Genomic DNA, 25,536 nt, shown 5'->3' on the forward strand with positions numbered 1-25,536 from the left:
CTTGCATGACTCTTGGGTTGTTTATTAGAAAAGGCAGTGGAACCTGTTGCTTGGAGTGGTATAGCCCTCCCAGAACAGGCTGGGAGAGTCTCCACAATGCACCCAGGGCACCCAGGAGAGTGTCCAAGGAGTCAGGACACTGCTACTTCCTCTTTTCCTGGAAAAGAACGCAAAGGGCAGCTTCTCTACCTAGATCCAGGCCATATGCTCCATCAGTCATGGTAGGCATCATGCCCAGCTCATATTAGCCAATGTGGTGTTGCATTTTACTTTCTCTTGGAGGGCATTGGGCAGGCCAGCACTGGGAGAAGCTGAGCTTCCTCTCTGCTTGACCTGGGAGGTGCTGGGTGAAGGTCTGCCTACACTATTAGTGCTGGCTCGGGAAGCTTGGTTTTCTTTCCAGTGTGATGGGTGTTGCAATTCTTGGTCTCTGTTGGTCAGGCCAACAGCAGCAGAGTGGAGTGACCATGGGTCTTAAAAAGTGTTATAGGGAGATGATATATCTGGAAAGAATTGTAGATTTAAAGATATTGCTTTTTTTTCCTTAAAGGGGGGAGATAGTTGTGTTAGTGGCAAGACAGAAAAAGGAACATCAGGTCATATTTTCCTAAAAACCTATATCTATGGGTAATATACCACTATCCATATATATGCATACATATATGTGCCTCACTGGTTGTATTTTCATATAATTCATAGAACTTAAAATTTTTATAAGTAAAAAATGTATTGACTCATCAAGCCTTAGGTAATTTTGTTCACCTTTCAGTTGCCCAAGAGAAGTAGTACCTCGATGGACCATTTGATTTATGCCATGGTGTTTCTGACCTCCTCTGGGGAAAGGTTATCAGTACATTTCACATTTGGGAGATTGGGATGGTCTTCAAATACATCTAAAGAAAACAACCCCCAACCTTCCCTCTGTTGCCTCACCCATGTGTCATCAGGAAAAACATTAGCGTTGGGGAAAAAATTATTGCTTTCTGTGACGCTGAACCCACAGAAAAGGAGTGGGAGAAAATGCCCATGTGATGGACCAAATCTTCCTCGCCGTGCCTTGGGCCGTGTTTTTTGGAGCCAAGTTCCCCCCTTGGGCCCTTGGGAGATGCTTAATTTTAATTGACTCAGAGGAGTTCTTTCTGTTTGGAAAACCACACAGAATGGGAAGTTAGAGTTCTATTCCCTGTTCTCATGCTAAACAGATTTGCACAAACAAATCTAACATACTCAACAACTCCAAGACAGAATGCTGGGCTGGCACCAAGGCAGAAGTTTGTGAGAGGCTCTATATTTGCAGCGGGTCCCTTAGACGTTGAGCAAGTTCTACCCACATAGAATGGAACTGTGCTGCGGACTTTGCTCTGTGTGTAACCCAGTGAGGGTGTGGGGGTACATTTGTCTAAATTGGATTTCCCTCATTCACAAGTGATTTCCAAACAGCTCAGAGTGGTCACACTTATGAAGAGGACAGAGTATACAGGGACAGTTTCCATTGCTCTGAAGTGCTTTCGCTTCTGTGAGGAGATAGGACTCTGCTTCTCTCCAGTGCCCAACAGTCTCTTCTTGTCAATAGGTTCTATTTGCCACTTGCTGCCTTCCATGCCTTTGTGTTTCACAGCCCAAGGAATCTTGGCTTCAGAGAAATAAATGAACCCAAGAGAGAATTATATTTTAAGAAACAGAATGATGATCACTCACATTTTAAGTTAATAATAAAATCCGAATGCAACTGGGCAGCTCCTCCCTGCAGGGAGTGTGTGTGTGTAATCCATCCTTAGGCCAATGTGAGAGTCTGGCACTTCTAGGGCATAGAGGAGGCCACCCTCATAGAGTCTAGGAGGAGCCCCTTTGGGAACCTGTGGCTAGAAGATTAAACACTGGGAAAATTCTGTGAACACAGAGAGCAGATGAGCTGTGAAGGTGGAAATAGAACTGCAAAGCTGTTTGTAGGATCCTATAAACTGGAAGGTTGGAGAGCATGCCTTTCTGGCCTTGGCTTCCAACTGTACACGTCTCTAGTACTTGCCGCCTTTCTTTTGTCTTCTCTTTCGCGGCCAAGACTTTAGAGCGATTCCTATGGGTCCAACTTGGTCACCTTTCATTTACCCCTGATCTGCTGGTGTTCCTCTCTCTTTTCTTTCACAAACTACTCTCATTGAGGTTACTGATGGCCTCCTTGTTGAAAGAAGCAAAACAACAGAAAAGGTATGGTTGTTTTATTTAACTCTTCTCCATCATTTGACATGCTTCCATTTTTGTGACACCCCCCTCTCCTCTTTTTCTTTTGTAAAAAGCACATGAAACCCTGAAGCATCCAAGACAGAAAAATTAGTTTCTTTTTTTTTATTAGCTTCATAATCTCCCCGCTTCTTATATTCTTACTGTATGTTTTCTTCATGCATTAGTGAGATTTAATTTTAGGAGAAGTTCAGATCCTATCAATCCTTGCTTATGGTTTCTAGTGGCCTTCTGTCACAAGATGAGAAAATCCAAGCTTGGTAGGAGGACGTACAGAACCCTGCCTGCTATGGCTCCCCAGTCACTACCCTGTTTCTACCCGGTCTCATCTTTCACTCACCCTGGCCCAGCCTCTTGGCCTTCTTTCCAACCTACCATGAGGGCTTTTGTTCTTTTGTTGCTTAGAAAACTCCGACTCCAGCCTTTGCCTTGTCCTGTGGTGGGCTAAGATGTCACCTTCTCAAGTGGGTCTCTGTCGTGCATCCTGAAGTCACCATCTTCCTGCCTTCCCCATCCCCCGCTGGAGTTTTAATGGTTTGCTATTCTGTTTTTTAATTTATGATTTCCTTGCTGTAGACACTTTGCTTTATCATTATATCCTGGTTACTCAAAACAGTATCTGGCACATAGTAGGCAACTAATGTGTGGTTTGTTTGGTTTGGTTTTTTATAAGAAGAGCGAGCAGCCAGAATCCTGACCGTCAGCCAGATTGACTGCAGTTACCTGAAGAACAATCTGCTTCCTTTGCTCACGTAGCTCTTTCTCTTCCCTTCTGCTCATTTTCTGCTTGCTTAGTACTGGCTTCACCTTTACGAGCATTTAATGCTGCCAGTCTCCTTTGTAACCCATAGGCAGCCACAGTGCCATTTTTTTTTTTTTTTTTTTTTGTCAGTGTATCTAAATCTCCCATTAGACCAGTTTCTGGCAGAGATGAGATTTGATTTGTATCGCCAAGGCCAGTGCAAGTTAGTAAACAAAACAAAAGTTAATCAACACCCTAGAAATGCTATTGAAAGAATTATTTTGTTGATTCAGTTGGTAAATCCTAGACATCTTTGGTAATAAAAGTTAGCTGCTTCCCATATTCCCCTACTTGCCAAGTTTTGACTTTTAGAGACTGGGATTTTAAAAATAGGAGCACATACAGACTTGCTTGTAGGAAAGGCACATATCTCTATTAAAGGCTTTATAGTAGATGATAACATAAAACACTTACGTATTTATAATGTATTTCTTGCTACATTTCATCCTTCGGTAGTTTGTTTTACTCACAGGTAATTCCTTGAGGTGTAGGAACCGCTATTCTAATTTGACAGGCATGGGAACCAATACTCAGATGTAGTGTTCTGTTCTAGCACATGCAGCCAGTAAAACAAACTTGGAATTTGAATACAGGGCTCTGATTTCTGAGCCCAGGTTCCTTCTGCTGCACCATGCTGCCCCCTATGGGACAAGCCTGTAAATCAGAATTGCTTACTAAAAAATATTATTATGGAGAGTATAATCCTTTTTTTTTTTTTTAAATGTAGAATGAAATGCTTTTAAGATGTAGAATTAAGGAAGGCGCTATAATGGCCATTACTTTCGTTGACTAGAAAAATGACACTAGACTCAACCACCCCCAGGGAAGAGTATTATGCAGTATTTCCTATGTTTAGACCCTTTTTCCTGCCTATAAACACAAAGATATTTTGTAGAAACTTGTGCTATTCTAGTCATGTTTTTTGCCAATATTATTCACCAGGTAATCTCACTCTTAATTCCGAAGGTGCACTGCAAAGCATTTTTTTTCTCAGTTTGTTCCTTAGATCCTCATGCCTGTGATTATCCTGGACTTCTTTAGTTTTGGTTTTAGGGTCCTAGTAGTTTATCCACGATTTCTCCCTTCCTCATGTTCCACCTGAGAGCATGATGCGGGTGGGAGGTGTAGCCTGAACTCTAACCTCACATGGAACCAGAGTCTAGGTTGACGTCGTCACCTGGATCTGCTGCAGTCCCCATCTGGACTTCCTAGATCTCCATTCTTGTTCTGTGTCCTTCCATCCCATGGCCGTGTGGACTAGTGCTGGCCTGATCTTCCCTAGCTCCCAGTGAAGCGATTTCATGTTGTTGACCCAGTCTCTTACCCAGCCATGATTCTGGGTTTGTTTCTCTTACGCTTTTTGATTCTCTTCCCAGAACAGTGTTTCCTACCACTTGTTAGCACCAGTACATCAACACAAAGAACTCATTAGTGAAGACAGGACCAAGAATGTGGCAGTCAAGCCAAAGAACCTTAGATTTCACTGCTTACCGCTCACTGTCTTTCTTCTGTGCATCTCTGGGGATGGGGATGTTGATGGAAGGCAGTCTATGTGTGATGACGTAGAACTGATCTTCTTTAGATGCTGCTCATTGGAGGGGTCTATCAGCTTAGTGATGGGCAAGCCGGAGACTGGCTGCTTGTACCTTGCATACTGTAGAGCATCCATGATCCACCTCATTTCACGCCAGACCTCATCAATTTGCTTTGGAATAAAATAATAGTGAAAGGCATTAAGTTATGAAGCGTCCATGAAAAGAAATACATTTTCTTGAGAGTCTAAGATGAACTGTTTTCTGTGGCGTTGTCTTGAGCCTTAGTCGCTTTGTTTGTAAGCTATAAACATCCCATATGTTGTGGTGATTGAATAGGATGACAAGTTTGAAAGTCTCTCTGACACTGCAAAGCACTTCCCTCACACGTGAACAGAACTGTTTTATCTCCTTGTGTAAGGAAATACACAGAATTAGGGAGGTGATATGATGCAAGTGACACATGAATTTGAGAACGCTTACGCCCGTCTTACAGAGAAGATCTAACTTTATATATTAAACTGAATTCTTTTGTATATATAAAACAAATGCTTCCAAAGTCTAAAGCAGTTTTTAAAAGCCCTTGTTAAACCGTTTAAACACCCGCTGCACACATGAAGCTGATGGGCTGCTTGGTCCTCAAGTGGGTCCCCTAACAATTGGAGTGGGAACTATGTCTAACTTGGTCTCATTTGCCTCCTTCTGGATCCCGTTCCCCTAGCAGGGCTGCCTTGTCTTGCCTCAGTGAAAAAGGAGGCACTTACTCCTCATACGGCTTGATGTGCCAGGGTGGGTTGGTATCTGGGTGGTAGGGGGAAAGGGGATATGGGGAAGTGGGTTAGAGGGGAGACTGGGAGGAGAAGGGGGAATAGGGTTATGATTGGGATGTAAAAATGAACAAATAAATCAATGAAGAAAAAAGAAAATTAGTAACAAACCTGCTTTAAAATACAATCTATATTTTTAGGTAAGAAAGTGTTTTATATGTCTATCTTGTAGTTGTTTCCGTTGAGACATCTTAAGTGTCCCTGACTGGAGAGGTTTTAATGATTAAGTTACCATCCAGTGTTGTTTTATTGTCAATTTTTTTCCTTAGGTCTTTATACCTAACTTCATTCATTAGAAAAGATTAACAAAAAACCTTGTGCTCCTAGCGCAGAACAGACGCTGAAACCATGACATTCCATGTCACGTTTAGTGTGACAGGCAGGCCGAAATGAACCACTGAGTGAAACTGTGGCCGGTGGCCATTTCCTCTTGCTTTCTAGTTCTGTGCTGCCCTATAGGACTTGGCAGGAATTCTGGACTGGTGTTGAAAGCATGAGATTGAGGCCCAGGGCTAGTTTACTCCCTCAGCTGGTCAGAGACCTCCAGAGCAGCCAGGCCCAGGAGGAGGCATAAAGGCATGTTAGAGGGAGAATTTAAAGGGAACCCAAAGTTCTTGAGGTAAAGCCAAACTGGAACTCCCAGGTGAGACCTGCATGGGATTCCCTGAGGAAACACTTAGTTTCTCAGCTGGCTTTTGTTGGCCATGCCACATTCAGTGTACAGTGGTTTCTGAGTTATTTTAAAGGCACCGTATGATTGTGAACAACTTTTTAAAAATAGTGTCTGTCAAGGCCCTGAACTATGTTTTTGTATTTTTCTTAAATTAGATGCTCAGGGAATGCTAGTACAGTGAATGGAGAGATGGAACAGCTACCCAGTCTGTAGATTTCTAGTCTCAGGGTTCTTGGAAGGATTCAGGGGATGTGGGTGAGTGCGCTCTGCAAATTGGACAGTATTACACCGTCTTTGGTTGTATGATGGCAATCATGATGATTCCAGTGGGGTTAATGTGAATCCCTAAAGGATCTCCCAACTCCCAACCCTCGGAACCTGTGGCTATTACCCTATGGGATAAAGACTTGAATAGCACCTTCTGTGGCCAACCTGGGTTGTTAAGGATTCTAGAGGAAGTGTTTGTCCTGGCTGTCTGCGGGAGTAAGAGGCAGAGGGACACGTGGCAGAAGAGAAGAGACAGTACAGTCGCAAACATAGAGATGGACTTGAGTTAAGGAATGGCAGCAGCACCCAGAAGCCGGGGAGGCAGAGAACAGCCCCTCCCCAGAGCCTTGGGAGGAGCACAGCTCTGCCAACAGGACTTTCAAACCTCTCCTCTCCAGCGGCCGGAATAACGTCCGTCATCGTAAGCTGGCCGCTTTGTGGTAACTTGTAAGTGTATGTGATTTTTCATCACAATCCACCTGTTCTTTTTAGATAAAGGTGCTTCAGCCTGTTGCCAAGCATGGGCGGAGTTGAATGAAGCACTGCTGACTTCTTAGGTTTTTTTTTTTTTCCCCCTGCGGAGAGGTGGAGAGGGCCTAACTTAGGAAAAAGAAAAGTGCCGTAGGTTCAGGGAGGCCTGTGGATTGAGTTTAATGAAACCTCCCTAAGTAGCTCCAAAAGAATTCCAATTTCCACTCATTTCACCTTCTACTGTTGATCTAAAAGCAACTGACAACATAATCCCCCAGATTTTAAGGTCCAAATTCGGCTTCTGAAGACTTGCTGACACGCTTTTCAAACCAGTGCCTGTGAACTGCCCAAGTCTGGTGATTAAAGATCTGCATCCATTTCTCAGCCCGCTCTTTACAAATTTCAGTTTTCATCCTATAAATTATGCCCTTTCTCTGTACCCAGGCAAGATAATATTTTTATTAAAATGTAAAGGTGATTGGCTTTCTCACAGCATAGCCACAAGGTGCTTGAGGGGATGATAGATTGGCTATATTTAATGAGCTGTGTTTCTATTACGGCTTAGGCACATTTGAAGCATTACAGTATATAAATTATGGCTTAATTGCCCTTTTGGCTTTAACAGCTCAAAGTACGCTAAGCCTCAGGTCTTCGTGCTTTGCCATTTCTTTCCTGAGCGCTCTCTCTCTCTCTCTCTCTCTCTCTCTCTCTCTCTCTCTCTCTCTCTCTCTCTCTCTCTCTCTCTCTCTCTCCTTACTTTGGCATCTCTACTGCATGTGCTGTCTATAAAGCCTGTATATCTTATCTGCGATTTTTCTCTGTCTCCCCTGGCCCAGACCTCCCCTTTTTTGGCGACACTCCCTGGCTTCTCTTCCTAGCTGTATTTACGTAGACTCCCCTGCTCTTGACAATGTTTGGTTTGTGTGGTAACACTGGTCTTAGATCTAGATAGAACTGGCAGTTGCCTCTGCAGGCTCTGGTTATGGCGTGTGGTGGGCTGAGCTGTGAACACCAATGGGTGAGTGGCTGCAGCTGGTTTTCATTTCAGGGCGGGGGCTAAGAAGTCAACACAGGTAAGGGGGAGCTGGACACTGAGTTGTCTGTAGGCAGTGAAGTTGCTCATGCCAGGGGCAGCAGGGTAGTGTACTGAAGGCTATGGATCCAGGTGGATGATCTGGAATTACCCTGCCTCAGAAGTTAGTTTTTGGACACTTTGGGAACTGGCCTTTATCCAAGTCTGTGTGCCTATGGGAGTCCGGAGCAGGCAAGAACCCTGGAAAATTCTTGGCCTGGCTTGCCACTATTTAGCCCACTTAAGAATGTGATCAGAAGGAACGAGAAAAAAAAAAAAGGCATTGGAGCTTGAGCTTGAGGCTAAGTGAGAAATGGGAGCACAGGTAGCAGTCAGGAGGTGAGAATGGAGTCATGAATTCTAGGAGGTTTCAGAGTGGCCACAGCTAAGGAAAAGACAGTGCCCTCATTGGATGAATGAGATTCGGGGAAGCCGAAGTGGAATAAGGCAGAAACACAACCCAAGGCATGGGTAGTAAAGTGTTCCTTAAAATGGTTCTGATGGGTCATAAAATTATTGTAAGCATTGACTAGGGCCTGAGAGTGTTTGCAGCTCAGTCCCTCTATTGCAGAGAGGAGAAACACGCTTCCCACAAAACTCCATATCAGGGCAAGTGTTGTCTGCCCCAGAGTTTAGCATTGGACAGCTGAGAACTAGAGGCCTGTCCCTTGACCTCTGGCCTGTTATTATTGAGACAGTATCTCTCTATGTGACCCAGACTGGCCTTGTGTAGCTAAGGCTAGCCTTGAACTCTTTGTCCTCCTCTCTCAGCCTCTCTAGCTCTGGATTACGTGTGTATGTGTGTGTGTGTGTGTGTGTGTGTGTGTGTGTGTGTGTGTGTGTGTGAACATGCCATGTGTGTGTCAACTTGCCTGGCTTCAACATGGCACTGGAATCAAAGGATAAGCAGGGGATTGGAGAGCCAGTTCAATGGAGAAGAACACTTGCTGTGCAAGCACAAAGACCCGAGTTTCAATCCCACTTCTCACATAAAAAAGCTGGACGTGGGGTGGGGGGGCTGGAGGGATAGCTCAGGTTAAGAGCATTGACTGCTCTTCCAGAGGTCCTGAGTTCAATTGCCAGCAATCACATTGTGGCTAATAACCATCTGTAATGTGATCTGATGCCCTCTTCTGGCCTGCAGGTGTACACGCAGGCAGAGCCCTATATACATAATAAATACATATAAAGCTGGGTCTCCCATAACTTCAGTATTGAGTTGGGTGGGGAGGGAAGGTGCAGATACAGGAAGATTGCTGGGATTTGCTGGCTGCTAGCCTTGCTGAAAAATGGCAAACTCCAGGTGCTCCAGTAAGAGACCCTATCTCAAAGGCATAGGCAAAACTGGACATCTTCCAGCCCTCAGCCCTCCGAGTATACACAGGTATGCACACCTACATACTCACATACACCTCTCTTTCTCTCTCTCTGTCTTTCTTTCTCTGTCTCTGTCTCTCTGTCTCTCTCTGTCTCTCTCTCCTTCTCTCTCTCTCCTTCTCTCTGTCTCTCTCTGTGTCTCTGTCTCTCTCTGTCTCTCTGTCTCTCTGTTTCTCTCTGTCTCTGTCTCTCTCTCCTTCTCTCTCTCTCCTTCTCTCTGTCTCTCTCTGTGTCTCTGTCTCTCTCTGTCTCTCTCTCTCTGTCTCTCTCGCTCTCTGTCTCTCTCTCTCTCTCTCTCTCTCTCTCACACACACACACACACACAGACTGACAGACACACAGGGACTCATACAGATACATATATTTTTAAAAGATAACTTCATTTTGCCACTCAAGCTGGTATGGGACTCGCTGTGTGCCAAGACTGGTCTTGAACTTTTGATCCTCCTTTAGCCTTCCCAACACTGGCATCACAAGCATGTGCCATCATGCCAGTCAAGTCATTTTCGCACCTCAGTAACCACACATTAAAGAAAGAAGTTTAAATCATGAACGATCTGTGTCTGGGTTAATGTAAGTAGATAGACCATTTTGTTTTCATTTTCTCTGAGACACTGAGAAAATCCTGTACTTTTCTTTCCCTATTGTAACTATTATTGGACTAGTGGGTAAGCACAGTATTTGGGCCATTCCATGCTGCTGATCATAGAGGCTGATACAGTCCTCAGGACTTGTGCAATTTACCTGTAATTCACTGTTTGAAAATTCAGTTCCCCGAGCTCCGCCATTCAGCCAGATCCACAGGCCGTTGGCACAGTGTGTTCCCTTGATGGTGTCCAGCAGCTGCTTTCGCCTTTGCTTGGTTCTCACCCTGTCCTCCCTGCCTCTTCCTTATTTCCCAAGGAACAGCAGCTTTACCTGAATGAAATCCAACACTTGCTGGTGTCTTTGTTTGGCAGCTGCAACCTCGCTGTCTGAGATCGCTTCCCTCAGGGACTGTTGGGTGTTCAAAGAGTCCAGCTCCACAACAGCAGAAAGGCGGCAATACAGACTAATAAACTTCTCTCTGTAGCTGCAAAAATGAACTGGAAAATGGACAAGCAAAATAAAACACGTTAAGATCTGGTATCAAAATAGAGAAATTCATACAGCAGAGAAAACCAGCGGAATGGAAACATGATTTATTAACCCTATCAGTGGAAAATATTAAGCCATAAATAAATTATAAATGTGCTCTTAGGGGGCCAGTTGTCTGGCTTCAGTCAGACAGTGTCCCCTTTTAGGTTACCAACTCCTCATAAGGTATGGGGAAGTGGGTTGGCTCAAGCTGCAGTTTAGATGGACTTTTTCCTAAAGTTGGGGCCTTTTTCATATGTAGTCATGTGCCATGTAATGATGTTTCAGTGATGGCTGCATATTCAGTGGTGGCCCAATAAGGCTATGTCACCCAGTGACATCATAGCCATCTAAATTTGTGTAAATATAGTATGCGATGTTTATATAATAACAAAATTGCCTAATGATACACATTTCAGAAGTACTCAAATTGCTAAGTATACATTATTCTCCATATGGCTACACACACACACACACACACACACACACACACACACACACACACACACACACACACACACACACACCCACCCACCCCAATTGGGAAAATCACTTTACAAGGAAAACAAAACAAAAAATCCAAACAAAGAAAAACAAGTAGCAACTTGGAACCTAACTTTGATTTTTCAACTAAGTCTCTTGCTTACTCTTCCTAGAAGATATGAGGCAGGCTTTCCTTCATCTGTCTCCTGTCTAACTAGACTTTTCCTCCAGGCCTGTTGCTTAGCTCTGAACTTTTTTTTGCCTGTTCCCCCTTTGCAGTTTTGAAGGGTCTTGGGCTCAGATTCTTGACCAGACCCCTTTTTCTGTATCTTTGACTTTCTTTTCTCAAAACACAGCAGGACAGAGCATAGGAGAGAGTCTAAGCTGAATGCCCATCTCCACCCCTTTTCAGAAGAGGAACATTTCTCTACTCTCTGGCCAGCTCTAGCCATACACGATCACCTAGGTTTCTAATGTGGTGAGAGAGCTTTCTGGTGCGGGGCACTGTGGCTCGAGTGTTGTCCTGGCCCATCATTAAAGTGGGAGACTAGTACTCATTTATTTTGTGTATTTCAGACTTTCACTTTCCAGGCTTTGAAAATAGGGCCACTGTAGGCCCACATGTCTGTTAGAATATTTTTACTGTGTCTTCTTGGGTGAGAAATTCTAGTAAGACTACCTAGTAAGAGGCAGTTCACTACCTCTGCCTTCCTTTATTTTAGATTGCAATACCTACACCCAGCCATCTGGAGAGGCTAAACCATCTGCCTCAGAACGGAGTATCTGTTCATCTCCTCTAGTGAGGAAGTCTTGCTTCTTTCCTTCTTTGCTACCCTCTTAGGGGAAATTTTAGGCCAGTGGAAGGGTGGCCTGCACTGTCTCTGCTCATATGGGATAGAAAGAGAACAGAATGAGGGTTTCCATTCTTCAACCTTTAACTGTGCCCTACTCCAGCTGTGCCCCGCCCCTACTCCAGCTGTGCCCCGCCCCTACTCCAGCTGTGCCCCGCCCCTACTCCAGCTGTGCCCCGCCCCTACTCCAGCTGTGCCCCGCCCCTACTCCAGCTGTGCCCCGCCCCTACTCCAGCTGTGCCCCGCCCCTACTCTAGCTGTGCCCCACCCTTACTCCAGCTGTGCCCCACCCCTACTCCAGCTTGTCCTTCCTTGGGCACTTCTCTACCCTCAGATCTGGACTTGATCTTCCTGTTTTCAGCTCCTTCCTTCTTCACCTTCTTACACTCTTTAGAGTTGGTTCCATATTCTGCCAGTGAATGACAAGCGCTCACACTTTTCCTGGACAGTAGAATTCTCATGTATTTCCCTCACTTGAAACCCTACAGAGATCTTTCTTCGGGATAAAAATGCGAACGTCCTCCTTTCCCCATAAAGGAACTCTTATGGGTCTAGGATCTGAATATGAATCTTTAGTTGTGACTTTCATCCTACAGCTAGCCTTGTACTAACTGAGCTTTGATCAAACCAAACTTAATAAACTCCCTTTTACACTTTCACAATGGCCCTTCCTCGTCCTTAGATCCCTGTCTCTACCAGTCCTTTCCAGTCTTCTTTTGCCTCTGAAAAATTCAGTAGAAACAGGTTCTCAGTGAAGTTTCCGCCAGTATCTCCTCCCTTCCTGGCAGAACCCCTTTCTCCCTCTGGGTCTATAGAAGAATTGATTCTGAATGCATGAGGACCCTAACCTGCTCCATCGTTGTCTATGGGTCTTCGGGTGCTTTTACCTTTAGGAAACTTTTTATTTCTTTAAAACTCCAAACACCATAGCTTCTTAACTACCATCGATGGAGTAAAGAAGTGTCAGAGCTGATGGTGAAGGCGGCAGACTCTGGCCCCAAAGACACCCCGTTTCCCTCTCTAGGTACACTGCTGTCCTTGTGTGCTGGACTTTTCTATTTGGAAAGGTGGGTTTCAGGACTGTGATGTCACCATTCCTTGAAGCTTACTTTTGATACTTGCAGCTCCATGACTGCGTCTTTTTGCCTTTCAAGGGGAGGGCTTATGTCCTGTTAGCACTTGGCACATGGCTTCTCTTGGCTTCAGAGTGAAGAGTCTCATAGCCTCCTTTTCCAAATAAAATTGTAAATGACAACAGAAGTGGACTTTTCTTTCTAAAATGTGAAGGATGGGTGGGTGGGTAGCAGTGCGTGCTCTTAATCCCAGTACTTGGGAGGGAGAGGCAAGAAGGTCTCTGAGTTTGAGGCCAGTCTGTTTTACATAATGAATTCCAGGACAGTCAGGGCTACACAGAAACCTTGTCTTGAAAACTCAAACATAAATAAATAAATAAATAAATAAATAAATAAATAAAAATTCCCCCAAACAACAATAGAACCCCAAATGAAACAATAACATCAGCAACAAAAATAAAAAAACAAACCAATAAATAAATAAATAAGAAGAAGAAGAAGAAAAAAAAGAAGAAGGAAAGTTGACTGTGTAAAGAAACTGAATGATCCTTTTGAAAGAAACAGAATCAGTCTCATCTGAAATTTTAAAGACCAGGATATTCAGTTTTCTCTCTGAGGTCAGGGAATTCAGTGTCCTTTTGCGTTTTGTGGCAGGAGCTGTGGCTCAGTGGGTGGTCTCCCATACCCACACCATCCAGTGCCATCCACGCCCCACACCGCAAGTGAGTTATGAGCACCTCTCAGCTGTGGCGCTTTTCCTTCTCTCGTGGTCTCTATTCAGAGCCTTTAATGTCACTTTGACAAATGTTACTTTAACATAGTCTTTTGTGGTTTAGCAATGATACACTTGGTAGCCATCCCCGAGGAAGGGAGAATATAGACTGGATGTTTCTAATTTTTTTAAAACTGTGAATCACATGCATTTTACAGACAAACTGGTATAAGGCAGTGATAATGTCATTACTGGGACTACATGATTTGTGAGTAACACACACACATGAAAACTAATTCTCTGTGGTATTATTTCTCTTCTATTTCCCCCATATAACACAGTGACAGACTAAAGTGCAGTTGGCCTGAGCACTCACAGGACAGCAGAGTAGAAGGTGAGTGGGCTAACCACCATGCAGGTTTGATGTTTTATTGCAGCCAAGCCACTTACTACTAGCTTTGGTGGTAGGGAGGTGATAAGAAGGGCTAAGAAGGGCTCTCTAAGAGGAACCAACACAGTGTGTGTACAGTATGCAACATGCATATGGGACATTCCAGAATCAGTTTGCTCCCACTCCCTTCTCCTGTCCTTTCACTTCCCAGGAAGAATGAAACATTCAATAGTTTGAATATTAGCACATTGGGATTAGAATACCCTAAGAACGCCCAACTCTTCAAACTCCTCCCAGTCTGTCTGAGAATTGTGGGCTACTGTGAGAGCCAACAAATCAACAAGGTAACCTCCCAGGATAAGTTTAGTGCCACGAGTCTTTGCCAGGGTAACGCCGCAGAGTCTGGGTAGTGGATGGACTTGACACTGGAATACGGGAGTGGTGTCTTAAATCAGGAAAAATGAGGACTAGGAATAAAGGCTGATGCCGGGCCATTTCCTTCAAGTTTACGGTCTGGATTCCATTAAGCCCCCATTGCCCTGATATCCCACAGGTACCTGAGAACTCATCATTTGTCAAACCGAACTCATCATCCTCCCCTCCTGCAGACCTCTTCCTCCCCTCATATTTCCTGCTTTGGTAGATGGCAATGCTATCCATCTCCGGCCTCACTCAGACGCTCTGGCTCCTCCATCTTGCCCCTCAGCTGCATCAAATCAATCACAAACTTTCATTGATTTTTTAACTCCTGAATCGCTTTGTCTCTCCTGTCTTTAAACCTCCAGCGTGCCAGCCTTGATTCCTAGATCTTGTCATTGCTGATCCAGGCCAGCGAGACAGTCTCTTCACGGTCTCATCGCCTCTGGACTCAGCCCCAGAATGCTGCTTTTCTGTAGTCTGTCCTCCCTAGGACTGCTGACATCCAGTAATCCCATATCACTCCTTTCCTTAGAGCATTTTCACCACCCTGCCTCTCCCACAGCATGTAATCTCACCTCCTAGGAGTAACTGCCTTGATCCTGACCTGCTAGCTTCCCCAGAGGTGCTCAGGGTCCACCCTGCTACCAAGGGTAGACCTAATGGCCTTAGCCTTTGCTCATGCTGTTTCTTCTGCTTACAGTGGCTTCCCTCTTCAGCTCTGCCTTTCAGTGTCTGAATTTTGATTTAACGCCCCCTGATCCAGTAAAAGTAGTGCCTCTGCAGGAAGATCTGTGTCTTTCTGAAATCTGGTGGTTCCTGTCTTATAGTGCGGCTTTCACTGTATTCGAATTGCTGGTAGAAATGCCTCTATCCCCTCTAGAGTCTGAGATTCTGGTGTGTCACCATTGTGCTGTGGATGCCTGCGGGTCCACCCAGGACAGTAGCTGGCATGTAGTGGAAGCTCAGCAAATGTGTGTTGAATGAAGGGTATGACCAAAAAAAAAAAAAAAAAAAAAAAAAAAAAAACCAAAAAACAAAAACAAAAACAAACAAACAAACAAAAACCCCCAAACCAAAACACTCCAATATTCTGTCCTTTTAGTCCAATTAGCACAAATTACAGAGCCAAGAAAATCAATAAAAATCAGCTTTTCTCATGGTAGGCTTGCTGTTCATTGAGACTGCCCACAGGGTCAGGGCAAGGTGACCTCCTCAGTGCAGGCTAGGCAGATCCTGGAGAGGCCACGTCATTGGATGGGGTGTCTGAGCTTGTGACATTGCTTTTCTTTTTCTTCTGGGAACATCAGGGCATAGGGGCCTCTGTCCATGGACTCCATGACCTTACAAGGACCCTGTTCTGTTTCACCTAAGGGATAGTGGAGTGTCAGCCCTAAGGCTGTGGAAAGAGGAATGGGTCTGTGATAAAACTGCTTCTCTTTGCCTTAGCTCAACCCTGCTTGTCCAGAGCTGGAAACATCTTCCTTTTCCAGTCTCTTGGAGTCCCAAGCAGCCCTTCGAAATAGCATCCCATGGGTGAGTCCTGGTGGTCTTTACTCCTGCAGACAGGAGGCTAATCTTCATTATCATTTTGCCCTCGCCACATCTGTTTGGTACTAGAATCAGCACAGATGCAGTTTTCCATTGCTGGTCAGTAGGTTATTTATGATTCACTTAAGGTCACTGGCAGGACCATGGCTGGGTTGCCAAATCTCAAATCCTTCCATGAGGTAGATGATGATGACTTATACAGGTCACACTGAAATATAATGCACCTCTTTATTATAATTTACATATTCCCATAATTCACACCTTTTCAAGTTTCATTAGAATTCCCTTGTTGTTATTAAAGTTTTCCTAGTTCTGACTGAATTTTTAAAAACATTTGTTTCTTTCTCAGACATGCTTAGGGTATCTCTGCCACTTATTATGGAATAACCTAGAGTGGGAAGGCCCTAGTTAAACATTTTTTTCTTAGCATCTTCCTCAGAGGGCCATGGGTTCAATATAGTAAGGATTAGAGTTCTTATAGAAGCCGTCATTAATTTCTTAGTGGGCTGATGCCTAGTGGAGGATAAGAGGGTCTGCTTCTTGGAAAGCACTGATTGTTAAGGCTAAGGTGGCATTTGCCATGAGGCTCACTAAGAGCCTGAAATATTTTAAAATATTTTAAAACTTCTTTCTGGTACAACAAACATTGAACTAGAGAGTGTATCAGTTTCTACTTACTGGCAACATTTCTCCATGGGCCTTAAAAAAAAAGACACTAATAGAATTGGACATGTCAGTGGAACAAAGCCCAACCAAGTGGTCTTTTCTGGAAATTTACATGGCACTCATTAATCAGTAAGATAGCCCATGATGCAGCAACAAGGGAAAGCCAAAGGAGTATCAAAGTTTGCCTGACTCTACTAAGAAAAATTCCCAAAAACCAAAAACCAAAAAAAAAAAAAAAAAAAAAAACCAAAACAAAACAAAACCCAAACAAAACAACAACAACAAACAAACAAACAAAAAAAACACAAAACAAACAAAAAACAAAAAACAGAACTTAAACTATGAACTGAGAGACACAGGCTTTGATCTATGGCCCATTTTTCATAGATGAGGGCTAGTGTCTATGGTCTTACAGTTGCTCTCAGCAATAAGAATAGGTAAGACAGATCAAAGAGGCTGACACAGTGGGATTCTTCTCCATTACTGTGCTGAACACATCTCTAAGTCTGTACTTATGTATTTATCTCTGGGTCCTAGGGACAACCACGTGAACCATGCCCATGCATTTGTGGCATCATTATTATCTGAGAGCTTATTAGCGAAGCACGTCCTCAAGCTCGTTCTCAGCCTACTGACTCAGCGTCACTGGGGCTGAGCTCCAGGAATCTCTAGTTTAACAAGCCCTCCAGGTGAGCCGTATGAACATTAAACGTTGAGGAACATTATTCTAGGGCATTGTATCCCTAAGTATGTGTTTTGTGGACTTTTTAATAGATGCCAATGCCAAAAATGTTTCCAGTTCTGGTCAGATGAATTTGGAAAATTCTGGGTTAAACAAAGTCAAGCTTTCTTTCTTGGGGGCTGGGGGGAGGGAGCTTCTACTGCGTCTTGCAGAGCTTTTAACACTATACTGCTCAAACTCGTCCACTGAGTTTCCTATCTGTACACAGACTAATAGCCAAGTTCCCTGTCGGCGTCTCAATATGATGAAGGACGCGGCTTCTCCCGCTGTGACATCCTCTCCTGGCTTTGTTGCTCTTCCTTACTCCACACTACGCACACGGCTCTCCTGTCCACACACAGTGTTACTCGAAGGCTTCCACACCTGCTCTTGCTGATGTCCTGTCTCTGTCCAATGTAACATCTTCACAGAGGCCTTCCCAGGTCATCCTTCAGAGAGCTGCAGCCCTATTGCTTCCCTCTAGTCCTGTTCCACGGTTTGTTTTCCTTCATGGCCCTTATGTCACTGATGCTTGTGTCACCTGTCTACAGATTTATTATTTGTCTCCTGCACGAGGATGTGTACTCTGTGAGGAGTTGCTGGGTTTCCAGGGCCTTATAGTAATGCCTGGCACATGGTATTATATGTTGGTGGGTGAACAAGTGAATGACCAGAGGGAAAACCTGGCTAGTAGGCCTCACCAGTTGCAGTGTGGAGAGGAGCAGAGAGCAGCATGGCAGAGGGTGCCTGGCCAAGCAGAGTATGTGCCCCTCACAGGAGTCATGGGACTCTTCCAAATGTCTGTGACTGACACAGTCCTAGGAGGCATATACTATTGTAATTGGTCCCAAATTATTAATTGTTCCACCGGTGTCACTGAGACATGGAGAGACACAATCTCCCACCCCTCCCCCAGTTGTGCTCTCTCTCTCTCTCTCTCTCTCTCTCTCTCTCTCTCTCTCTCTCTCTCTCTCTCTCTCTCTCTCTCTCACACACACACACACACACACACACAGTCCCATAATTAGAGAAAATCCAGGCTAGCTCCTCAATGAAGTGTTTTCCTTCTATCTTTCCTTTTCTCTATCCTGTGGGAACCATTTGTTTTCTTGGCTTTAGCAGCTACTTGTAGACACTGCTCAAGTTTCCTGGTTAGCACCTGGTTGGTCCTTTTGCATTTCTGCTGCCAGTGTGATATTTACTTTGATGTTGACTTAGCACCTTCAGATTCAATATGCTTAAAGCTAAAAGCACCCAAACCATCGTTTTGATCTCTGATACTTCTGGTAAGGGCAGAAGTATCCTCATGTCCCTGAGGCTGAACACCTCAGAGACAATTTCCACATAAGATGAACACCTCAGAGACAATCTCCACATGAGATGAGCACCTCAGAGACAATCTCCACATGAGCTGAGCACCTCAGAGACAATCTTCACATGAGTTGAACACCTCAGAGACAATCTCCACATGAGATGGACACCTCAGAGACAATCTCCACATGAGCTAAACACCTCAGAGACAATCTCCACATGAGCTAAACACCTCAGAGACAATCTCCACATGAGCTAAACACCTCAGAGACAATCCCTACATGAGATGAACACCTCAGAGACAATCTTCACATGAGTTGAACACCTCAGAGACAATCTCCACATGAGTTGAACACCTCAGAGACAATCTCCACATGAGATGAACACCTCAGAGACAATCTTCACATGAGCTGAGCACCTCAGAGACAATCTCCACATGAGATGAACACCTCAGAGACAATCTCCACATGAGCTGAGCACCTCAGAGACAATCTTCACATGAGTTGAACACCTCAGAGACAATCTCCACATGAGATGGACACCTCAGAGACAATCTCCACATGAGCTAAACACCTCAGAGAAAATCTCCACATGAGCTAAACACCTCAGAGACAATCCCTACATGAGATGAACACCTCAGAGACAATCTTCACATGAGTTGAACACCTCAGAGACAATCTCCACATGAGTTGAACACCTCAGAGGCAATCTCCACATGAGATGAACACCTCAGAGACAATCTTCACATGAGTTGAACACCTCAGAGACAATCTCCACATGAGTTGAACACCTCAGAGACAATCTCCACATGAGTTGAACACCTCAGAGGCAATCTCCACATGAGATGAACACCTCAGAGACAATCTTCACATGAGTTGAACACCTCAGAGACAATCTTCACAAGAGATGAACACCTCAGAGACAATCTCCACATGATCTAAACACCTCAGAGATAATATCCACATGAGCTAAACACCTCAGAGGCAATCCCTACATGAGATAAACACCTCAGAGACAATCTCCACATGAGTTGAACACCTCAGAGACAATCTCCACATGAGTTGAACACCTCAGAGACAATCTCCACATGAGATGAACACCTCAGAGACAATCTCCACATGAGTTGAACACCTCAGAGACAATCTCCACATGAGTTGAACACCTCAGAGACAATCTCCACATGAGCTGAACACCTCAGAGACAATCCTCACATGTTTCTTTCACTGGTGTTAGCAGTTGCTCACTCTTGATTACATTCAGTGTTTCTCATGTCTATATTTTTTCTCTTTTCCCACAAGCTCTCATCCTTCCACTAGACTTGTAAACTCATCTCTGAAGGGTTTAGCTCTTGCTTTCTATCCACGTTTCGCACCTCTCTTCCTGACTCTAGCATGTCAGCATGCCTCCTTCCTTCTGGTCAGCTGAATGTCCTCTCCATGCTTTGCAACCCACTGAACTTCTTGTTCTTTCCCAGACTCTTCCTAACTAGTATCTTCTCACACCTTTGCTAGTTATTCTCCGCCCTCGACACGAAAGACTTTCTTTTTATCTATTTCTCAACCTACCCATGCTTAAACAACTACATGAAATATACCTTAGGCTATTTGCTAAATGGTCATGTTGAGGGCTTTGGGGAATGGTATGGTCACTGTTATTAATCATGTGACATAGCAAATATGTGGAAAAGGGACCCAGGACTGTCTAATCTTTGTCTGCAGGTCAGCTTCTAGCTTGTCTTAGGAGGTCTCCTTCCTCTGGAAAACAGTAGTTGCCATTTATCACCATTTGGGTCTCTAAGCTGCTTGGAGCAAGGGCAAGTAAGTGGCTCAAGCAATTGCCCAAAATATAAATTTGGATTCAGAGGCGCAGAACTCAAAGTGAAGTTTCAGGTAATTATCTTGTATGTTTCTAAATCTGGTAACTCAGGGGCCATCCAGAGAGAGAGAGAGAGAGAGAGAGAGAGAGAGAGAGAGAGAGAGAGAGAGAAGGATTTGCCTCCATTCTACCCACCCACTCATTCAGCCTACCCCAAACTGCAGATTTATTTGAATTGAGAGAGCCCTTGCTAATAGCCTCTTATTGCTCTATTACAAGAGGAAGCACCGGAAAGGAGACAAAGACCCCCTGTTCACATTCTCAGTGGGCAGCAGGGCTCTCTCTGCAGAAACTCTAGCCAGGCTATTCATTTTGAAGGCCAGGGCAGGATCTACCACCATCCAGATCCCTCATGTTAAGATCACAGCATTGCATTCTGGGAGATCTTATTCATGTCTCAAACTGTCTAGTCTATTTCGAGTATTTAATATCAATCTGTTTATTTAGTAAATCAAGACTACTTAGCAATTGTTTTGCTCCAAAGTGATATAAACTCTCTATATTTATTTCATTGGTATTTTTTCCTAGTTGGCTGTGAGAGGGTGGGGGGGGGAGGAGAGAGAGAGAGAGAGAGAGAGAGAGAGAGAGAGAGAGAGAGAGAGAGAGAGAGAAAAGAAGAAGAAGAAGAAAGAGGAGGAAGAGGAAGAGGAGGAGGAGGAGGGGAGGGAGATAGCATTTTTCATGAAGACATCATTCTTGTATTTATGTTCTAAGAAGTAGGGACAGAGGTCATAAGTAAGTCTGATAACTGAACTTTCAGTTTAGAATTCCTTCCTCTCCATTGGGCCTTAGCTAGGTTTCCGTAATCACTGTTCAGGCTGGTCTCGGAGCCTCGCTTTTGCTCACACTTGTACACAGTCCTAGGAAGGGTTGTTGCCAAAGCCATCATGTGATTTACTGACCCTCCACTGGGACAAGGGGGAACAGATATCACTTTGTGATTTTATTATAAGGAGGCTGGGTTAATATTTCTAGGTGAAACAAGCTACTATACCGAGTTCAAACATCTGAAGAGGGAGGTTAAGAAACCCTGAGTGTGGGCTGTAAGGATTATTCTGTCCTGGGGCTGTACAGACGTCGTCTGAGGCAGGGAGCAGGAGAAGAAAGGACACATTGTGACCCATTTCCAACACCTCCTGTGTGTAGAGGCGGAAGTTCCTTGCCTGCAGAGGGACACGCGCAGAGGAAAAATAGGAGAGTTACAACATGGCACTTACATAAACAACACCAAACCGGCATAAAACATCTAACAAAATTACACAACTTCAAGCTTGGAATTTTTATACAACATAAATATTAGGGTTCAGCCCATTTAATAATGCTATATAAAATCAAGATTTAAGGCAGTAATGTTCCACATAAACTCTGAAAACAACATTTATGCTTCTTATAAAAGCAGAAAATGATTGCATTCTGTGGGCTTTTCAAAATGATGAATATAATTACACGAAGCAACAAAAATGGATTGAATTAAAAATCCACTAGTTTCAATTTAAGTTGGTTAAGGGGGAAAAATGTAGTTTCTGGCCAAGGACTGAGAAAAATTTACAAGTATAAAAAAAAATGTTGTATGCACTGCTATGCAGCTAAGCAGCCTTCTCCCAACATGTGTATGTAGCCCAAGTCACCAGTGAAATACGAGCTGCTTCAGCCTGCTAAGCCCAAAACGCCCTTTAATAGTACCTCCTGTCACAAGGAGAGCTGCTATGTTCTTAGGTTCTTTTTTTCTCCGTGTGAGCACAGGGCCACCCCTGGAATAATCCAGTGGCTGCCCTAGCATCTTTAGCACCTCTTACAATTTAGTCTGTATGAGTGTTGGCAGGTTTGGGCCGGCTATACTGCACAGACTTAAAACCAGGAGAGTCCTACTAGACAGACGCTTCTGGAATCTCGGACGTATCCCCCTGCCTTCATGTGGCCAATTTGTAGTTCTTTCTCTTATGAAAAGAGAACAGTGTTGTCACGATCTTCCTAGCGCAGGATACACTTGGCTCTCTCGTGTTCCATGTTCATGTTGTGCTGAGACGGGCAGGGATGGCGAACAAAGGCAAAGCAAACCAAACAGAGGACAACCCCACCCCTGACTTCAGCACGTTGCTAGGTTGTAGCAACTAGACAGAGCCAACTAGACAGCCTATAGCATGTTTACTTTTTACACGCCAGCCATTTCCCTTGGAGTTCTGACTTATAGAAGATAGGTGTGCATAATTTCACTTGAAAAATGATTTTGTTAATAACAGAGAATATGAAATCAATTGGCCATTTGTTTTAAGTCCTGTGATTGTTCCTTTAGTCTTAAGTAGCTTGTGTATCCCACTATACTGTTGTTTGGTTATGCATGCATATCTGTATACATTCTTGTGTTTCATGCTGTCCTGAAGCTGCATCTTGGTGTCCTTCAGGGTAGACTAGAGGGTCTTCCCTTGCCTGGTCAGAGGGCCCTGTGGTAGGGCCTGGGAACTTTGGAAGAGGTAGATAAGATGGAACAAGAAAAAAGGAGTCAGAGAATAGCCCGGGTCTAGATGTAGGCATTAAATTCAAAACATGCATGTACAGGCAGAGTGGTATTTAAATAAGCGACAATAAATAAATATATATATATATATATATATATATATATATATATATATATATATATATATATATATATGCGCCTCTTGAGTATGTTTTATGACACAACTCAGTTTCCACGAACCATAAAAAGTAGATAAAATAGCAAAGCCAGGTACCTGGTGTAGAGGTCTATTGATCTGCTTCAGGAGAGCCTTCACTGCCATCTGGAGCTCGTAGAAGAACAATTGCATGGGGCAGTCAGCATTATGATCCACACTTTCCATAGATTCCGAGCCAGAAAGCTTTTGGATCCACTCCCACTCCTCTCTGTATGTTGAGTCAAGTTAAAATTAGAAATATAAGAAAAGCTCAGAATCCAGCTCGGAACTTTCTTTGGTGTGTATGTCCAGAACCTGAACGGCCAGTTCGCAGTGGTTAAAATTGCTATTTATGCAATTTGAACCTTTTGCTGCCTAAATGGAGTTCAGGTGGGCTATTTCTGAGTTCAGCTTAGTTCACCCACCAAAGCACCTGTCCCTCTGAACAATAGGTTGGGCTTGTATGGCTCTGCTTTTGAGACTGAAAGCTGTCAGGTGTGTAGTCACTTCCCGACTGTCCTTATTTTCCTGCCTCTGCGCATCTCTGTAAGTTCTAAGAGCCCACATTGGACCACAGGGGCATCGACTGGTTAATCCCACAGTTGGCTAACCACAGGACTCCGATCCAGCTCAGGCAACAAACCACACAGCGCAGTTCAGCCCTTGCCTGTTGTAATCATGGGGGCTATTTTGGTTTCGTTCCCTTTCCAAAAGTTTGAGGAGAATCACAAACAGGAACACCAGACAATTCCAATAAAAGGAACCAGGGGACACACACCACTGCTTCCTTCCTCCTCCCAAACCAGTCATCTGCGTCCTCATCCTGCGTGCTCTATAGTTCCTCCTAATGAACTTTTCCAAATGTCAAGCAGAAGGGAAGGGGAAAGAATGGCGGTGGGAGGGAAGACCATCTGGCTGGTCCTCCAAAAGTGACTCTTCAAAAGGGCCTTGAAAAGATCAAGGTAAATGCCTCTCGGGCAGCCGGCAATATTGTTTCCACAGGTAATTTGCGCAAGTCTCTAAACACATTCAGTTGGCCCACTTTCTCCTCCTGGCTCTGCAGGGAGCAGTAATGGGCTCTCAAGAGCCGGCTAGGGAGTAGAGGAAAGCCCTCCTGTTCCTTGTGGAAGGCTCTCACCAAAGGTTCATCTCAGCCGGGGCTCCAGTGTCTGGGTCAGAAAACTAAATTGACTGTGCTGGAGGAGGTTCATTAGGGGGGAAAAAAGGAAGACAAACAAACAAGTCAATCAACTGACCCCCACCGCTCTCAAACCCGCCTCTTAGAAAAGTTTCTGTTTTTAAGAGATCTGTTTCATTTCAAGCCTCATACTGGACAAGACTATGGAAAAATCTATCATTTGTTCCAATAAGAGAGAGAGAGAAAAAAATTGCAATTTGGGCATACTTTTCGCTTCACGAATAATGGAAATCCTTAAGAGCCTGCTTGGGAATGAGGTCCTTTTTCTCATCACTGATCCACAACTACACGAGAAGCTTACTTATGACTACCCTGATATACATGGACCCCAAAGGGCAACCTTGCTAAAATGAGGTATGGAACCAAATTAGAAAGTCCCCAGCACGTGCCTCACTGCCACTCGCTAGTGAGTGTGGGCTCTGAATATGGCGGGATGGATGCAACCCGCAGAACGAAGGCGGGTGCGGCCTTTTGCACTAGTGAATCTTGGGACCTTGGAAAGGGAAAAATGTGTCCACATAATTACTAAAAGATGGCAGCTAAGACTCTACGACACAAACCCAGACACAGATGCAAATGACCATTGTCCAGTCAACTCACAGCGGAGCCTTGTGGTCATCTGGAAAAGACTCGAAGATACCAAGTATTGGTTGTTGAAATGACCACCAGAGGGCAGACTTAAAGTCCGGGTGCACTTGATAAGGGGAAGGAGGGAGAATGGTGGCCAGTGAGTACTGCAAGAGATGACCACATCTCTTCCACCTCACTCGCCTTCTCCGTTGTCACCAGCAGTGCTCATGCAACCCTGTGAGACAGTAAGTTACTAAAGTCTCGCCACTGCAGGCACCAAATTTCAAAGCACCAAAATTTGTGTTTGTTAAGCAAATCCATATTTGTAAAGAATTTGAGAATCTAGTTTGCATTCTTTGATGCCTAAAGAAATCTGAAGACTTTTTCCTTTTATTATGTATTCCTCCTTTTTCTTTATTTTCATGCTGAACACAATTCAGGTCACTACAGTCGATAAATGAGAGGCCTACTATTAGGGTTAGTTATAAAGTTGAGACTGATTACCAAGACGAGGCAACTGTCTCAAAACTAACAAAACTGATTCACCAAATGCCAAACCATAGATGACATTTCGAAAGTTTGGGCCTTGTTACTTCTGTTCTTCCCTAGAGAATTGTCAGCCATGTAGGAAGCATGTAAGGTCCTAAAAGTAGAGAGACAGAGTTAGGAGTGGGTAGAATCAAAGTGGACG

The 25,536-nt window shown here is 44.2% G+C and overlaps 1 protein-coding gene across 1 annotated transcript in view; it reads right to left on the reverse strand.

The window, feature by feature from the left end:
* Ankfn1 (ankyrin repeat and fibronectin type III domain containing 1) overlaps positions 1-25,536 on the reverse strand; it is a 387,857-nt gene that overhangs the window by 12,413 nt on the left and 349,908 nt on the right. Inside the window, exons 16-19 of the mRNA XM_051158275.1 lie at positions 23,156-23,306; positions 21,421-21,589; positions 10,178-10,344; positions 4,532-4,745 (exon numbers count right to left, since the gene is read on the reverse strand). Of these exons, the coding sequence (XP_051014232.1) occupies positions 4,532-4,745; positions 10,178-10,344; positions 21,421-21,589; positions 23,156-23,306 (701 nt within the window). The remainder of the gene's footprint in view (positions 1-4,531; positions 4,746-10,177; positions 10,345-21,420; positions 21,590-23,155; positions 23,307-25,536) is intronic.

This window comes from Acomys russatus, chromosome 16 (genome assembly GCF_903995435.1).
Source record: "Acomys russatus chromosome 16, mAcoRus1.1, whole genome shotgun sequence".
Classification (NCBI taxonomy): Eukaryota; Metazoa; Chordata; class Mammalia; order Rodentia; family Muridae; genus Acomys; species Acomys russatus.